Here is an 18,131-nt window from a genome sequence, read left to right as displayed (position 1 = left end):
CAATTTATGAATGTGCATTTATCACTTGGGCATTTAAGGGTTCAGGAAAAGGTATTTTTACTTTTTAAAAATTATCATTATTTCTTGGCTGTGAGATTATCAGTCAGACTGAATCTGTATTGAAATTTATGTTTAGCAAACAATATAGGATGTTAGAATTACAGATGAAGATGCTAATCCCAAATGATTTGGTACATAGATTCTTTAGGGTACAAAAAGCTTTTGGTTTAAAAGTTATTTCATAACCTGCTAGATTTCACATCTAACTGCATAAATTTCTTGCTGTTTACTTGGGTCTCTGCCATATAAATTAATGACTACTTCCAACATTTGGAAAAATATGAGAAAACTTCAGCACTGCTAAAACTCTAACTTTTCTTTGTTCCAGTTCTTGTCTTGCTGATTGTCACCATGAGGCGACGGAAAAAAGAGCCACTCATTTTTGATGAAGAGAGAGATATCAGAGAAAACATTGTCAGGTATGATGATGAGGGTGGTGGAGAAGAAGACACAGAGGCTTTTGACATGGCTGCCTTGAGGAACCTCAACATCATGCGAGACACCAAGACCAGAAGGGACGTGACACCTGAGATTCAGTTCTTGAGCAGACCGACTTTTAAAAGTATCCCAGATAATGTCATTTTTAGGGAATTTATCTGGGAAAGACTAAAAGAAGCTGACGTGGACCCCTGCGCGCCGCCCTATGACTCCCTGCAGACGTATGCATTTGAGGGGAACGGCTCGGTGGCAGAGTCACTCAGTTCTTTAGATTCCATCAGCTCAAACTCTGACCAGAACTACGATTACCTCAGTGACTGGGGCCCTCGTTTTAAAAGGCTTGCAGATATGTATGGGACCGGACCAGAATGCTTATACTCCTAGCCTTGGAACCTTTCTCTGAAAATGCACTGAAGAATATTAAAACAGAAAACTCAACCTAACAGACTGAGGAAAGTTGTAAATATTTTCCCATTTTTAAAATTTTAGGTTGTTGGGTTTTTTTTTGTTTTTGCCTTGGTGGAACATACCTTCATTAGACTTGTCCTAGGGACTGCACTGACCACACAGAATATGAGCATTTGGTGGCATTTTTTGATAAAATGAAATGCTCAGCCACGTTCAAATAGATAGCAACCCTCACATACTGGCAGAGGCAACACGCTTTCAAGAGTATGTTATACAGTCACCTCAGTGAGCTGGTGATACTCTGTAGATGCCTTCACATTATTGCTATATTGAGAATACAGAGTCTCTGTTTTAAGAAGAAATAAAATTTCAAATATGTAACTCAATACAATATTACAGTACATTGTATTTACACAGGCAAGGGTTTTTTAAGCAAATTTTCTTTACTGTGTGCATACAGCTAAATAGAACAAAAGCAGGACTGATGAAAACAAATAAAAGCCCAGGAAATGATTTTTTGTGTTTCCCCCTGTTTGTTCTCAGAGCTATTTAATTAGAAATCTCTGTAATTTTCTGGGTAGTTTTTGAGAATTTATTGTTTGTATTAAGAAATTCCACAGAATGTCATCAACTTACAAAGTAGCTTAAAATCCACATAAAATGATAAATATGGAGGTGTAGTCTTATGGATGGGAAGTTTTGTGATGCCCATGTAGGTATAGAAAAGGTGTTGCTATCTATTTGCTATTTTTTATTCTCTCTTCTGATTTGTACAGGAGAATTTATCCTTTTTTATTATTGTTTGACATAAAGTGTTATATTTATTTTGGAACTCCAATCTCCACTGAATGCAGGTCCATTTTACTGCCTCATGTTTTTAGACATGTCAGAACATGCTGATTTTTCTCCAGTCTCAGATAAATGTAGGAAATTAAGTATGGAAGTGGAGAAATTACAGTAAACAAGGCCACCCACCATTCATCCCACAGAAAGAAGAGCAGCTCCAAGGATGTGTAGTTGTTCTTCTGAGCCATTACAAAGTCTGAGACATTTAAAGAAGAAATTTGTACATTGAATTTTTTGAAAGAAGACTGCAGAGGTAGCTGGGAGTGTCTTTAATGCAAGATTTAATCTTCTACATGCTATATGTTTCAAAGACTGTAAACACTTTGCTCTTCCTTTCTCTTTTGCTGCGGATGAATCACAGTAAAAGATGTTTTCTATTTCTTTCTTATGTTAAGCAATGTAATACTATTAACTTCAGAGGTCATCTTTATACCCTGTTGCACATAAGTATTATTTCCCCAAGGTGTTAAATCACTACACGTAATTTCTATGCTGGTTCAGGAGTGCCAAAACAGAAGGACAACTATTGTTGGTTAACATACTGTATGATTTTGAAGTAGGATTTCTTAGAATAAGACAACTTTTTTATGATTCTGACAATATTTATACTTCATCTTTCATGATTTATTACTAGATAATAAGACATATATTAGTATATAAGTAAAATAGTGAGTTTAGGCATTATTTCAGATTTTTTTTGTTTTAGATAAAATGCAGATGAGTTCCTAAATTAGAGTCCATTCCTGCAAATTTTTTGCTTGTACCTAACTTGAAATAACTTGACCTGTCTGCAATTACTGAGAGGTACACAGAATTGCTTACAGAACTGTATTTGTGAACAGAAGGTGCTCCACAGAGGATGATGCTCACTCTAAATACTTTCTGAGAGAAGGATCCTTGTACTGAAATCCTAATGTATGAGTGATGTGAGGCTGGGGGATGGGAAATTGTCATTAAGGCTCTGTAATTTTTGCAACCCAGCATTATCAATTAATTATGTGAAAGTGGCCTTCAGCTCCAACAGAAAAGAAAAATAATTTTAGTCATCTACAACACACTTAATTTGAGTTACATGTTAATAGACAATCATTGTTTCATAATTCAGTAGATTTGCTTCTAGTTGTATGAAATATATATATATAGGCATATATATATATATATATATATATATATGACAGATTTTGTAATGGAACTGAAAGATATCGTCCATGACTTTTAGTCATACATGTAAGATTTTCAATAAAAATATTAAAAAATAAGGAAAAAAAGAACCATGTGTATACAGTTTAATGAGAGCAAGATATGCTGCAGAATATAAGCAGGTATTAAATCAGAAAGGTTCTGAAAGAACAGTTTTTCATTAATCGCCTTTTTCTTTGTGGGAAGATAATTCATGCATCTGGATTAAGATGTCAAAAATGCTGATTTTAGCACATAACATTCACAGGAGATTTAAATGTGGTTTAGAGCATACAACCCAATTACCTTGCTTTTCTATCTTCTGTATCTGTAAAAAACCCAAAAACCTCCACTAGGAGGAAACTGTGTTATTTCTTCGATGTGCTTTCTACAGAAAAAAAATGTGCTTTATTCTGACACCATAAAACTCTTCCACATATATATGTTTTCTCTTGCACAGTTCTAATTTAATTTTGTTGTTACATTCTACATGCTTACCAGCTGATTGTACTGTTGCAGTAAGAAAAGAAGGTGGAAATCCCCTGTGTTTGGTGACAGATATTACTATCACATACATATACGAGTGTGTGTAATATGCACACTATATAATGCTCACCAAAAATTACCATGACTATAGGTTTTTACAGTTCGTAATCTGATTCAAATTCTTTTGTTGAGTCTTATTTAGGTTGCATTGCTGGATGGCATAATGTATATTCTACTGACTAAATACCATAAAATGTAAAAAATATTTTCTCTGTCCTGGAAAGGTAATAGAATTATTTGGTCAAATTAATTAGAATAGCCCTTTAAAAAGACTTCCAATACTTATTTACTGAACTTTCTGAAGAGCTTCAGTATCTAACTAGAGGCCACAAATCCTAGATAAAAAATAGGTCAAACAGTGGAATAACATGTCTTTCCTTCCACCATATGCCAATGGAATAGTTTTATTTCAAACTGAGTTTTCAAAGAATTTTGAAAAGTGCACAGTTTTAAGAGTGTTACTAAAATACCCCTACATAAAATTAAGCTGTTTGAAAAAGACTTAAGGTAAGGACTTCTTACTCTGTTTTGACCCGTTTGAAATCTACTGAATTCAACAGAGTAAACAATGGACATTCTGACTTATATTCCTTATTTAAAAGAATAAACTTAGTGTACTTACTCCAGGTTATATTCCCACTAAGACATAGCACAGGCCTTCCTAAGCCTCCTAGTTCTGATGGCTGCTTAGTATAATCACTGTAGGACTCATGGACTTTGATGCTACCAACTGAAATTTCTCCTACTCTTGAAGAATTAAGGGAGAATAAAAGAAAAAACAAACAAGTTCCTATTTCTTTTATTTGTTGTTTCAAAAGGCAGAGGGAGGATTCACCACAATGTCCTTTTTCAGTTAAGGTATTTTCTAAGCTTTTTTTCCTGTTTACAATTCAGGTGTTAGCAATAATTAATAAAAAAAACCCTTTCCTATAATTTTTTTTCTTTTAGAGGTTTTGGATTAAAGCATGTGATAAAATTTAAAATTTCAGCATCTTATTTTTATGGAAAAATACTCTTGTATGATACAAAGAAAGGTCGTACTTTGTCATTCTGGAAAAGAAATAAATATAAATAAAGCATACACTTACATTGGCTTTTAAGATCCTTAAAGAGTTGAAAAGTGAATACAGTTACGTATATAAAATCTAGTATTAAATTTTTGGTTGCAGTCCATCATGTGACTGATTTTAATTTTTTAAATATAGATTTTTTTTGTCTACTTTAGAATCTATGTAGGGTAATACTGCTTTGAGGTATCACTGTCTTCACTTCATTAGCAATAGAAGGGGTCAAGTATATTTTCACTGGTCTGTAACTCTAAAACTGAATCGCTAAAGATAGAAATGTCACTTTACTTGTTTGACAGAAACAGGAAAGTCTACAAGACACCAAGAGCTCTAAAAATTGCTTTCTTAACTATGCCATCCTTAAGTTTGACAGATCTACTTCTAAGTTTTTCAAATACATCCTAAGATATATTTTTACCCCAGAATGATTCCTTCCACTCCAACAGTTATTCTTCAGTTCATTTTTAATGCAGCTAAAAATATCTTTTATTGTTCACTGATTATTTTTAATAGATTTCTTCCTTAACTTTTGTTCTTTGAACTAGGGGAATCTCACTATACAATATAATCTATTTTCTACATGAAGGGAATGGAAAAAAGTCTACATAACATAGGCTCTACTTTGTTATTATAATTTACCTTTTCTCACAAAAGAAAGAAAAAATATTTCCCTATGGTACATAAAATCTGCAAAACCTTATACCATACAATTGCTTGATTTGCCTCATCACTATATGGCACAAGAGTGTAATGGAATCTTTATGTAAAGCCTTATATATCTGATCAAGCACAACGAAAGAAGAAATCAGCATAAGGATTTTCTGGAAATCAGAAGAAAATCTCATTTGAAGGCACAGTGGAGTGTTGCAACACTTTTCATATGTGAACACATATTTTCTAAAACTGTGTGTATGTTTAAACATTCCACTCCCAAACCGTTCCTTTTAAAATACCTTTTTTTAATCAGAGAGTATCTGGAAAAAGGTATTCCTACTCTCAAAAGCTTTGCTTATCCTCCTCAATGACTGAGGAAGAAAATTATAATTTAGACTCAGGCACAACTTTCAATATTGCCCCCACAACAAAGCAAATTTGTGTCTTATTTTCACCCAAAGTAGTTTAAAAACTGTTTGAAGTGTCGCATAGACTGTGATTTCTGTCAAATTTTTGAGATAATATCGACTGAAATTTTTATTCCTAGAAATGATGTAAGGTTAAATTAAGTTTAATATTTGTATGACTAACTAAGGTCATAAACCTGTTGTGATAGATGCTGAAACAATACTCGGGGAAAAAAATCAAGGATTTTACTTTCTTCTTCTGTTTACCAATATCTCAGTCAAACTCAGAATTTCAGTGTCCACCAAAGCAAAACCATGTTGAATCCAAGTTGAACACAGTAGGTAATTATATCTTGTCTCTTCCTCACAAAAGCTAAAAGACATTTACCTTGTCATTCTATTCACATATTCTTTTCTGATTATGTCTTGACTGCCTAGGTCATTCTACCTGGTACCTGTCAAATTGTTGTGGTTTGAGGGTCTTGGGGGAATGAGGTTTGTCTGATTGTTCATGGTTTTTTTTAAATGTTAAAACTGGTATTCTTTCTGAAATGCTTATGTTTGAATGAGCTGACCTTTTTCATTTAATTCTTTGGGTTTGTTTTTCTTTGGTCCAAACCGTACCAGCCATGTAAATCCTGACTTTTCTTCTATTTTGACTGCAAACCCACCTTCTTCTGTACTGTTAATAGAAAAAAGAAAGTCCTGAGATGTACCCTCTCTTTGATGCCAAGAAGCTATGAAGAAAAAGATAAACAGAGGATCAACAGACTGCAGTGAAACTAATCTGTCATTTTCTTGAAACACAAACTCACAGATTCTACAGTTAAGCTGCCATTGACACCATTCAAATAGTGACATGGATCTAATCTTAAAACCTTAAAATATTCTGGCACTACTATCTGCAAGTTTTGCACATTTAATTAAGTAATATTTTAGAATTGTCAAGGTTTGTTACCTATAACTCACTTTCATCATAATTATTTATATCATGATCTTGATGCACAGAAAAAGAAGGAAAAACTGAAAAGTAAAACAGCCCAAGTACAAAATGCCCTTATGTACATTGACATTTAATGCAATGTTTTAATTATTGCTGTGCCTGAATATTCCTCATACACTGACAGCTTTTCCTCTCTTTGAGACTAACTACTAATAAATTAAGATAGTGTGATATCGAGCCAGATATTCAAGCCACATTAGACCATTTGAGTTTGACAAGAATATTCAGTCTGAATTATTCTATTTCTTTAATGATCAGAACATCCTTTATTATTGTTGTCCCACCATTGAAATTTTATGGAGAAAGTATTTATTGATTCACCTACAAAATGCTAGGCAAATTCTTGATCATGTTGAAGTATTTGGCAGATATCCCTGTGGCTTTCAAGAGGTGTCAAGATTTGTCCATTGTTAGGGGAGAGATAAATGATCACTTAGCTCATCGTGATGGAAGATTGTTGCTTTGAGTTGGATACCTTCTCTTTTTGCACAATCTTTTCTACTGACTTTCCCGTTTTGGAAGACACTCTCAGAATGGTGATGCAAATAGCTTAATAGCATGTTTTTAATGGCAAAAGCTACTTAGTATCAGCATAGTACACATAACCTTGCTGCACTGTATACTGTACCCTTGCTCATAAAGATAATTTTTGTGCACATGATAAATACAGTGTTAGGAAAGGTTTACATTTGATGGAGTACCAATAGTAAAATACTGCCTGCAGAACAAAACCAAACTAAAAGATAACACAAACAGTTTCTTGTTAAAATAAACAACACAGAGAGTTTTCAGGCTGTCAAAATTATTATATTTTCCTCAGACTGTGGGACCATCTGTAGCCTTACTGACTTCAGTGACTGCAGGTACAATCCAAATTAACCATAATCTTATTTGTAAATATTTTGTTTTGCTGATACTTCAGATTTTGTTAAATCATAGAAAAGGGCTGTAGCAAAAAAAGTAACAGGTTAAAAGTATCAAGCTTTTTCTGGTGTTTGTAATGTTTCATTGATGATCTAATGATGCAAAAAATAATGTTTTACCAGTTACTACTGGAATATAATTTCCTTTTAGGTAATAATATTTCCATGCTGTGGAACACTGTTTTCCATCAGTCTGCAGTGCATGGCCTGGCCTGGCCTCATCTTAATCAAATATTAAGAAAAGCGTTAATAACAGGAGAGATTAAACACATAAGTGAAAAGATTAATAAATAATTTTCAATTGTTCAAGACATTATGTTTTCCTGTTCTAGGAGTGAGGAAAGCATGAATGAAGCTCTCATAGGACATTCAGCCTGTTGATGCAGCTATTGATTCTGTCTGAATATTTGTTCATGCTCTTTCCCAATTCATTTCTAGTAGTTTGTGACTTGATTTATCTTTCAATGGGTTAGTATGTGATAACAAAATACATTATTTTTTAAATTATATTTAGTAGCAGCTGATCATGAAAAATATTATAATATATTATGTATGCCATATTTTTATTTTTTACTGTAGCTTAGCACAGGTCAATATATTTTATTGGGACTCAGAGATCAATATAGACCAGCTAGCCTCATGCACAAAGCACCCCCATGAAGGGATTTTAATTCAAATAGCTACTATAAAATGTGGAGTTATTTAAATATTCAGAAGCTGCTGTTCCTTGGAAATAAGCAGAGGTAACCAACAATCTATACTCCTTGTCTTTCTGGGAAGAGGTAGATATATGCAGGGACATCAGAAAGGGTAAGGTCTTCAAATTTAAAGCCTGTAGTGAATATGGATGAAAATCCAATTGACTACAACTGAAAGCAAGATAGAAACCCATGAGGCATCTGTCAATGACAATTATTCTAATCAGCCTAAATTAGCCAATTAGCGTCACCTGTATTAAGAGTTGTCTTACTTTAGTTTGGGCTTTGTGTACTACAATAAACACAACTACAGAAGCTGAAAAGATTTATATTGCCTTCTGGTTAATTTTGCATTCATGAAGAGGTAAAGCAAAAACAGACCAAAGTTGTGGCTGACTGGCAGTCTAGAAGTCTGGCCTCACCTACAACATAGATAAGACTGATGGTATGGGGAAGTCCTGCTGAATGTCACATGAAAGGGAAATTTCCTCAAACCCCTTGTGCTTGATTTATGTGTCAGGACTGGACCTCAGAGAGCCAAGATCCTTGTGCCCAACCAGTCTGTCAGTATCCCATTATGGGGTCTCTCCACTGAGCAGTCCACTGAAATGGAGGACAGTTCAAGTTACTTGTTCAAGGACACACACCAACAGCATAAGAGAGACCCCTCCCCAGGTCTATGCAGTTGAGAGTATTACCCACTGCCACAGACTGCCAGCATCTTTCAAGGACTCATATGAACAATTTACAGAACAATATTATTAATATAAGAGAAAATTCTGACAGGTTAAGGTCCAAAGGTTGCTGGTAATAGTATTTGACTGCAAAAACTTATTCAAAGCAATATATGGATAAGCTCTAATCCCTGAAAAAGATAGTTAGCTAGAGATAATTATTCAGTGTGCATGGAGTATGATTCTTACCCAATAGACATGTCCATAGGGGAGAAGACAAGTTCAGCTTGTCAGCTGATCCTGGCAGTGACAGAGTCTTCGCTAATTAATCCCAGTCGTTAACTTTTACAATATTCTTGGTGTCTAGGTGAACCTTTAGTGACTTTAGGCATGCATCATGCTCAGAGAGGGGTACTCATACCCTGGAGAAAGGTAAGTTTGGGATGGAGGTGAGGATCAGTATTACATCTGAGGTAACCTTGGAATGGAGATGAGCATCAGTATTATATATGATGAGAGAGATTTGACCCCGGTTTCTGGTTCAAGAGTAAGATATCTCTTTCCTTCTCCCTTGGTCAGCAGCTAATGTGTGGCTTGTCAGCTAAAGTATCACTGAGTTCCCTCTTCTGCAAGGATTTCAATTGAGCTTGGTCAACATTTCTCCACTCTGCTCCACTGTCAGTTTCATCTCACCCTTCTCATATATTGTGTGTGGGAAGTCGGGCACATTGACTGCATTCTGTCCAAAGAACAGCAACTGTATTTCCCCCCTATTCTTTCCGTAATGTTATAACTTCCCAGTTTTCTGTAATTTTTGCCTCAGTCCTTTGCCTACAGTGAATGACAATATCTTGCTGTCTCACTCTGCATCCTTCCACTGCTCATCTCTTTCTCTAGTTGGTATTTCCTAGAGGAGAGTTGTAACTTTTTGAATTCCCTGTGTATGGTGGTTCATACCACTGATCCCAGATGTTGATTAAGCCATAAAAACAGAACAGCAATATTGATGTTACTCTTAGTACTAATAACAATCACGCTGTCAAAGAGACATTGTTAGTCTTGGACTCAGAGTATCAGATTATTATCAGATATTAGTTATCTGCCCAGCTTTGTCAGTGATCTGGTCTGTGGCACTAGTTGATCCATCTTTGTCACCTCTTGACAAAAAGACCTGAAGAGGAACAGCATTTTCAATATTTTTCAGAATGAATATAATATGGCAACATTCATGTAACTGTTTGTTTTTGTTAGTTTATTTCATTCCTGGCATAAATCTGGAATAAACTATTCCCTAGACAAAGTTAGCAACAATGTAATTTCAATGCTGTATATAGGATGGCAAGGAAGCTTCAGAAAGCAACAATCAATCCTGAAAATTATTTGGCATTAATATGTGATACAAATTAAATCTAATAGTCATACCAGTATGATGGAATGCTGTAGGGAAAAAAAAAAAAACACACAAAATGGCTTCCAATACTTTAATTTCATACATTTTATGATTCATAGAGTCTCAAAGAAAGAGACATTTTAATTTCCTTAGTCATTCTGTCATTGAAAAAAGCGTTCTCTGAAGTCTACAATGAAACTGGCATACAAATATTTTGGAGGAGTAACATATTTTGTATTGAAGTAAAAGGAAGCTACATAGCCTTCTGTTGAGTATTCAAGGAGGTAAAGAGAAATACTTGATTGATGTTTTAATATGAAAGAAGACATATTTGCAAATAACCAGAAAGGTTTTGAGAATGTATTTTCTCCTCAGTGAACTTATTTCAACAGCTGAAGCTTGTTAATACCCAATCTTAAAGTAAAACATCTATCTTTAAAACCTCATGGTTTAACTAAAATGAGACTAAAAAATAAAAACTTTATTGAAATGGAAGCTCCATATGAGGAGGGATAATTAATTCATCTTGCTTGCCATTTAATCATAAGAAAACCCAATGGCTTTGTAAATTTGAAAATCAATTCTCTTTTTGGAAATCAGAAATTAAACAAATTAAATGCTCCCTCACTAGCAAGTTTTTTGGCAAGGAAATATGTGAGAAAAGCTAATGGCCTTGAACAGACTACCTCACCAAACGATATCTCTAAGATTACTTAATCTGCCATATGCGTAAGGAATCATCAGGTTAGAAACGCAAAATCTTACTCTGTTAGAAAACCAAAGTAGAGGCAGTTCAGGTAAGCTCTTATCAACTTCGGTAGAAAAACAGGTTTTGGTCTATCACTTTATTTCTGTAATTTTTTGGTGAATGGTAATTATATAAATCAGTTGATACAGAAGAAATTAACACATTATTAGATCTAAAGATGACCATGCTGTCCAAAAATAATGTGTGAAATAATTAATCAAGATTCAGGCCAATAAATCTGGACTGCTTATGTTTTTTCTGAGTCAATTAAAAAGGATGCCAATATTCTGACAGCAAAATTATTTTCTGAACTAAATGGGACCTCACAGAACATGTGTTCTACTGTTTGCTTTCACCATGCTTAAGAGAAAAAAAAATAAAAACAATACCCAGAGAAGCATAAGACATGAGTTCAAAGTTCTCAAAGCGGATTTTTTATAACTACTGTAGTTGTTTTATTTGCCTTCTGGTAGCTCAGATTTTGTCCAATACAGTGGCAATTATTTGGTGCTGTATTTGGTTCTAGAGCAGCAGTGAACTGACCTAGAGAACAATATGGTTTTCAACAAATTCAGCCTCAGAATTTTAGAGGTATTTCGTTACTGACCAATGACAGTAGGGTAGGTAAAATCCTCTTGAGGGCCATGATCAGAACTGAACCCTCATCTTCCAAATTCCCCAGAGATCAGACATCTGAGGGCAACATCCTTTAGACAGCAGAATGTGACAAAAGTTTCTACCTTAGGAAATTTAATTATAGGAGAAAAAAGGGTCATATATAAACTTAATCTTGTAATGTTTTCTTATTGTAGTTAAAGTGGTCTTACCAGTCTTTTATCTCCAAATAACCAAAGCACCACGTTAATCTTCATCAGCACAATTCAAGCTAAAACCCTATAAACTAAATTCTTTAGAAATCTCCTTAATTATTCTTGGGAATATTCAGCATTTAAAATGGAAGTATTTTAAAATTTTTAATTTTTAAAATTAGAAGAATTGGGTTTGCTTGGCCAAGTTTTAGTAGCAGGGGACCTCCAGGGGTTGCTTCTGTGGGAAGCTGACAGGAGCTTCCTCCAAGTCCAGCAAAGTCAATGCCAACTGGCTCCAAGATGGATGTGCCACTGGGTAAGGTTAAGCCAATCAGAAATCACAATGTCTCCACTGCAATAACATATTTAGAGGGAAAAAGTAGTTATTGTGCAGGTTAGTTATGGCCAGAGAGGAGCAGGGTGAAAGTATATGAGAGGAGCAATCGTGTAGACACTAAAGATCATTGGAGAAGGAGGGAGAGGAGCTGGTCCAGGTGCTGAAGCTGAGATTCCCCTGCAGCCTGTGGTGAAGACCATAGTGAAGCACCTGTCTCTCTGCAGTCCATGGAATAGGAGATTTCCTCACGGGACTTGTGACCTGTCAGGAATCCATGTTGGAGAAGGGTGTGCCTGAAGGACTGCACCCTGTGGAAAGGGACCCACTCTTGATCAGTTCAAAAAGAACTGTAGCCTGTGAGAAGAATTTACACTGAAGAAGTTTATGGAGAAAGATTCCTCTCCCCAAGCAGTGGTGGAAATAACTGACCATATCCTCCATAACCTGATTTCTTGCACCACTGGATGGGAGGAAATAGAGCTGTGAAGGAGAGAGGGGTGGAGGAAAGGTGTTTTTAAAATTTGTTTTACTTGTCATCATCCTGCTCTGATTTTGTAGGCAATAAATTCCATTAATATCCCCAAGCTGATTCTGCTTTGTCCATGATTGTAACCAGTGAGTGAATCCCAGTCTTTAACTCGTGAACCTTTTCCTATGACTCAATGCAGTCCATGTGCTGGATGAAGAACCATCCAACAATAAGGCTCTTTTTTTTTACTATTTAGTCTTCTATAAAATCTAATTTTTTGACAGAAGCATGAATCAGAGTATCTTTAGATGATTAGCAAACTGCCTGGGCTTAGGATAAAAATGTAATATCTCCTGAAACAACTTCATATTTTTATTTTTAATTTTTTTTTTCTCTAAGTGAGATCCTATTGACTTTTGCATTTCACAACAGAGAGGAAATATAATGGGTTTTATACATATTGTCCAAGGACATAGAGAAGTGTTATTTACATGTAACAGGCAGATGACTGAGTGTGTACAAGATGACATGATGTTAGTTTAAAAGGATGCAACTTTAACCAGCTTAAAAACAGCACATCTTGTTTACAACTGAGTGTATTCATCAGAGAGCTGTTAACTATGAATTATTAAACTTAGAGTACTTCGGGAAATGTAACTGATCATGGAAGAATAAATATATAAATTATAGTCTGCAAGAAAATAATTTTAGCCTTCTCCTACTTCTAAAATATACATAAAATATAATATTAGTACACAACTTAAAGGTCAATTATCAGTGATAAAACACCAGTTTTATGGAGGTTAACTATGTTTGGATCTTGAAAATAAATTATTTTTCACATTATTTTAATGACTTTTCACATTATTTTTCTGTTAAAACCATATTGTTCACTTTTTTCTGTTATTTCTCATCTCTTTATTCCCCTTAATTTCTTTTCTCCTTTAATAAATCTGTTTTGCTATACAACTTCTCAGTCTCTAAAAGGATAAGATATATGAGGCTCTCTCACTATTTGAGTTGCAAAATTAGATTTCAGGGATGGGTTTTGTAATCAGTGCTTCTGGTAATGCTTCCTTCTAGATCCACCTTCAATAAATTTTTCTACTACTATTTACATGTTAGAATTTTCCTTGTTTTATAAAACACAGGCAAAAGACATAAAATCTATATAGTGCCTTATGTTTTCTTTCTCTGCATGTGTATTTTATGAACATACATATATATAAATATAAATATCTTCATATTTTATGAATTCTTAAAAAAAGCTTTTTGTGAAGCTGTGACACTGTACAGTGTAAGGATGGAGTAAGACAGTGGACTCCATGCCCCAGGAAGTCAAAAGTGAATTAGGAAGGAATTCTATAGGTATTAGTTCATATTAGTTCATCATTAGTTCATATCTATATGAACTGAATTTTGACTAGAAGTAGTTGCTAGTCAGTAATATTTGAAAGACTATATTACAGTCAGGTGACAATCAGAGAGCCTATGTCAAATTATTTTTGTTTTGAAACTAGGTCATAGATTGTAAGTCCTCACATGACTGCTGACAATTAACAACTTTTTCATCAATCTCAATGAAGACAAAAAGAACTAAAACAACACACTGAGTTAAATATCCTTTCTCTGTCCATCTGATTACCAAAGGTATCCTTCAGGCCATTTTTTTAGGTCACACCAGCTGTATTATCCATCACAGAGCAAGAACAAGAAAGATTTAGATGTTAATAAACTGTTCAGCATTTTTCTTTTTGCATTTGTAAACAAGATTGTTGACTAAGCAAAGATAATTCAAGTTAAGGTCAGTCATAAAAACTTCTTGAAGTCCTACCATGCTCAACTTTCAAAACATCTATCAGCTATGTTCAAATCATATCAAAAGTAATCATTACATGAGATATGTGTTTAGATAGATTTTAAATCCAGGTTTTGAGATCCCTTTTTCCTTGCTTTTTTTTTTCCCTTTCACCTATAAGAAATTACAGCTCACTATGCAATAAGCTCAGAAAATTTCTGGAAGTAACGAGTAAAACATATCTGAAACACTAAAATTTTCTAGGCATATATTTAAAAATAGATATCATAATAACTTTAGCAACAAAATAATCTTGCATATGAGGAGACAGATATCGCTACCAAATGCTGAAATTAAGCAGAGAAATAAATTCTTTTAGGTCAGAAAACATTTATAACAGAGTTAGCACAGGAAGTAATCTGATATATTGAAATGTAAGACAAAAATTAGCCTCTGACTTTTTGATTACTATTTGATGATGTTGATTGGCTTGAATGATGAACAGAAGTATTGGAATGGAATGAACAAAGAATTATTTTCTGTAAAAAGGGAAAATTTGGGCATGATCTTTCATTCAAAGCAGGGGGCACTCATATGGAAGAAGTGCAAGCCTTCCTGAATAAAAAGAAAACCAACACAAAACAACATAACATATCTCCAAATAATTATTAGGAAAACAATGACAAACTATGGAAAAAGACTCTCCAAGAAGTCTTCCTATGACAAAATTGTAAGGAATTACAGAAAAAAAAAAGAAAATAGTCAAAATGTAGTTAAGCTGAGTCTTTTAAAGAAAATGCCATCTGTCAGTGACAAAGATAAAAATAGAAAAGGGTTAGCAGGAAAAGGAAACAGAAGAAAAGTGATACTAATGCATGATCAGAAAGGAGAAAAGATCAATGTTAATCTATTCTAATTGCCAAAGGAATAATTTTGCCTCAGGCTTTCTTTTTTCCATGTAACTGCCATACATAAAAATAATAGTAACCAATTATAATTAAATAACCCCACGCCAAAGAAATGACAACAAAAAAGAACTATGTGGCAAAAGTAAGGATATATGAAAGGAAATAAAAATTTAGATTTCAAATTCTAAAAAAACCCCCCTAGAATAGTCCCTTAGCGCATGTCTTGAAGAATATAGTCCTTTAAAGAATCCTAATTTGAAATTTACTATGTACTATGTATCTATGTATGTACTATGTATGTTCTATGTATGTACTATGCATCCAGTACTATGAATGAATGATGGAATGGTCTCTGAATGAAGAGAATGAAAACACAGTACTGTAAACACATCAGAAATATGCACATAATAGGCTGTGTAATAGCCTAGCACTTATTTTCAAGAAAAAATTGCCAAATCCATGTAATTCTGTGGACCCTTGAGTAAGTTATAAAGTTATGACCTAGCGCAGTAGATACACTCCATACATATTTGTTGGAAATACACATATACATATATTTTCTGACAGCTGATCTGTTAGATCATTACAGTGAAGTCATCCCAATCTGTCTAGAGTTACTTTGTGTAGTTCCCTATAGAGGAATGGATTTATATTCATTAGAAATTATGAATAGCCAGGTAACAGGAAACAACAAAAGCTGAGTTGAAAAATCAGACTGGGAAGAAATTATACAATGATTTCACTCAGTCATTCTTCCTGTGGTAGATATGTTTAACATTTCATTAGAAACCTTAATGCAGGAGCTAAGTGGGCACTCTGAAACATGGAAGTGTTAGAAAGTAGAAAGTGTTATTCAGACCTGATCAATGAGTGGAAGAGTTGGATGAACTTGGGAGCTAAAGCTCCCAATATAATGGAAATGAAATTAAATAATACAAATGCTGAAGGTAAATTTTTTATGAATAATGAGAATTTGAGCCTATAAATGTAAACTACATTCATTGTATGCAAGAAAGGAAAGGAAAACTTGAAAACATTGGTGAGTAACAGGATAACTGTGACATGGTTGTGAAAACAATAATAATAATATCCTGGACCACATCAAACAAGGAGTTCTCATTACAGATAGGATAATATTGCTCCCAATTTGGAACATACTTTCATGATCTTATGCAAAATATTGTAAACAATATGACTGAGCTGATAAACATAAAATTTACCTAAATTTAATTCAGAAAAAGATTATAAGGATACTGTGAAAATGGAAAAATCCCTACCAATTCATGTTAGAAGAGATAGTAAAACACATGTGGAGTGAAGATTACCTTCTTTATAAGTGTGAAGATATAAGAAGGACAAGAATGATCTGCCTTAGAAGACAATGCCTATGCATGACCAGAGGGAGAGCAGGTGGTCATGAATAAGGTCATCACATTCAGGAAGGTATTTCTAAGTAACGTCCTGGCATAGTGTTTCTAATGATTTTGGCTCTAACACTGAAGTTGAAAATATTAGAGAAAAAAAGGATTACATAAAAATCCTAATTCTCATGATGAAAGTTTATATGTATTCAACTAATTTAAATTTTTAAAGGTTGTTGAGATAAACACAAAGGCTTCATTGACCAAAAATGCCAACTCTTCTTTTTGGTACTATTCTCAATTTATATGTCACCAAGACTGCATCCTAGACAAATAAATTTGCTTTAGTTTTGGTGTTCCATCTTTCATTCTTCTTCCCAAAAAGCATTTGGGGACTGATCACTGACTACAATACAGGTTCAAAAATAGGTCTAGCAATACTGATAATTTTTCAAGTATCTACATGGCATGTCATACTTAGACACTAAAATGATCATCATATGTCATTAGATGAATAGTCAATAAATAATCAAAGATTGACTGTCAGAAAACACTGGAAATTTGCTTCAATTTGTTTTCAGTCTCATTACCTAGATAGTTTCATCTGAAAAATTCTCATATTCTTCATGTCATCTAGGACAGTGTCAATGTCCTTGATATTTTCAGTTTTATTTCTGTGCATTTTTGTAGCTTTTGATCTGACTTTTAAATACTGAAATCTTCAGTTGGTTGAAAGAACACACTATTAGGACTTTTAAGTTTAGGTTTCCCAGTGCCTGACCAAGAATATGGCATTCAATCTACAACTGGTGAGCACTGACCTCTATTGCTTTTTTTCCCCTTGCAAGCTCTCTTTTCTTGCTTATTTACATTTATTTATGTATTTAAGGTATGCTATTGACTTTTTTTTTTTCCCTACACAATTACAGAAGTAATACCCCATTTTGTGTGACCCTTGTTTGTTAGGATCTTAGAGCAACATTCTGAAATTTACAATTTTGACATTGCAAGGAACAAAATTCTAGAAGTTAGAGTGCCTTAAACACTGCAAATGTATATATCTCTAAAATCACTCTTTTTAGTTAAGCTGCTTTGATTTTTTTTTTTTTCCTCGTTACTGAAACTTACCTTTTCCAGCTTCTCTAATTTCTGGCTGAATATCTGAAACAACCTGTTATCACGCCTCTACTCTAGGTCACTCAAGATCACTTTCCCAGGAGTTAATTGGGAAAAGACAGCAAAGGCAAGCAGGAAAAGCCTCATGATATTTGCACGCAGGAGTATTCATCACTAAGTTATCATGACTGATGTTACTCTATATATATCACTGAACAGAAAAGAGTGAGAAATCTAGAAGACGTGCAGTATTTTTCTTTACAGGACTCTAACAGAGAAATGAGGAAAAAAG

General features: G+C 34.1%; 1 protein-coding gene across 2 annotated transcripts in view; it reads left to right on the top strand.

Annotated features, from left to right (window-relative positions):
- Positions 1-8,552, top strand: part of LOC110478003 (cadherin-7) — a 90,304-nt gene extending 81,752 nt beyond the window's left edge. For both annotated transcript variants that reach the window (XM_085571901.1, XM_021544287.4), the window contains exon 12: positions 389-8,552. In XM_085571901.1, coding sequence (XP_085428027.1) covers positions 389-882 — 494 coding nt within the window. In that variant the 3' untranslated portion in view covers positions 883-8,552. The remainder of the gene's footprint in view (positions 1-388) is intronic.
- Positions 8,553-18,131: the final 9,579 nt, after the last annotated feature.

The sequence above is a fragment of the Lonchura striata genome, chromosome 2 (assembly GCF_050655825.1).
Source record: "Lonchura striata isolate lonStrDom1 chromosome 2, ASM5065582v1, whole genome shotgun sequence".
Classification (NCBI taxonomy): Eukaryota; Metazoa; Chordata; class Aves; order Passeriformes; family Estrildidae; genus Lonchura; species Lonchura striata.
The sequence above is the reverse complement of the archived record's forward strand: the minus strand, read 5'-3'. Positions and strand labels throughout refer to the sequence as shown.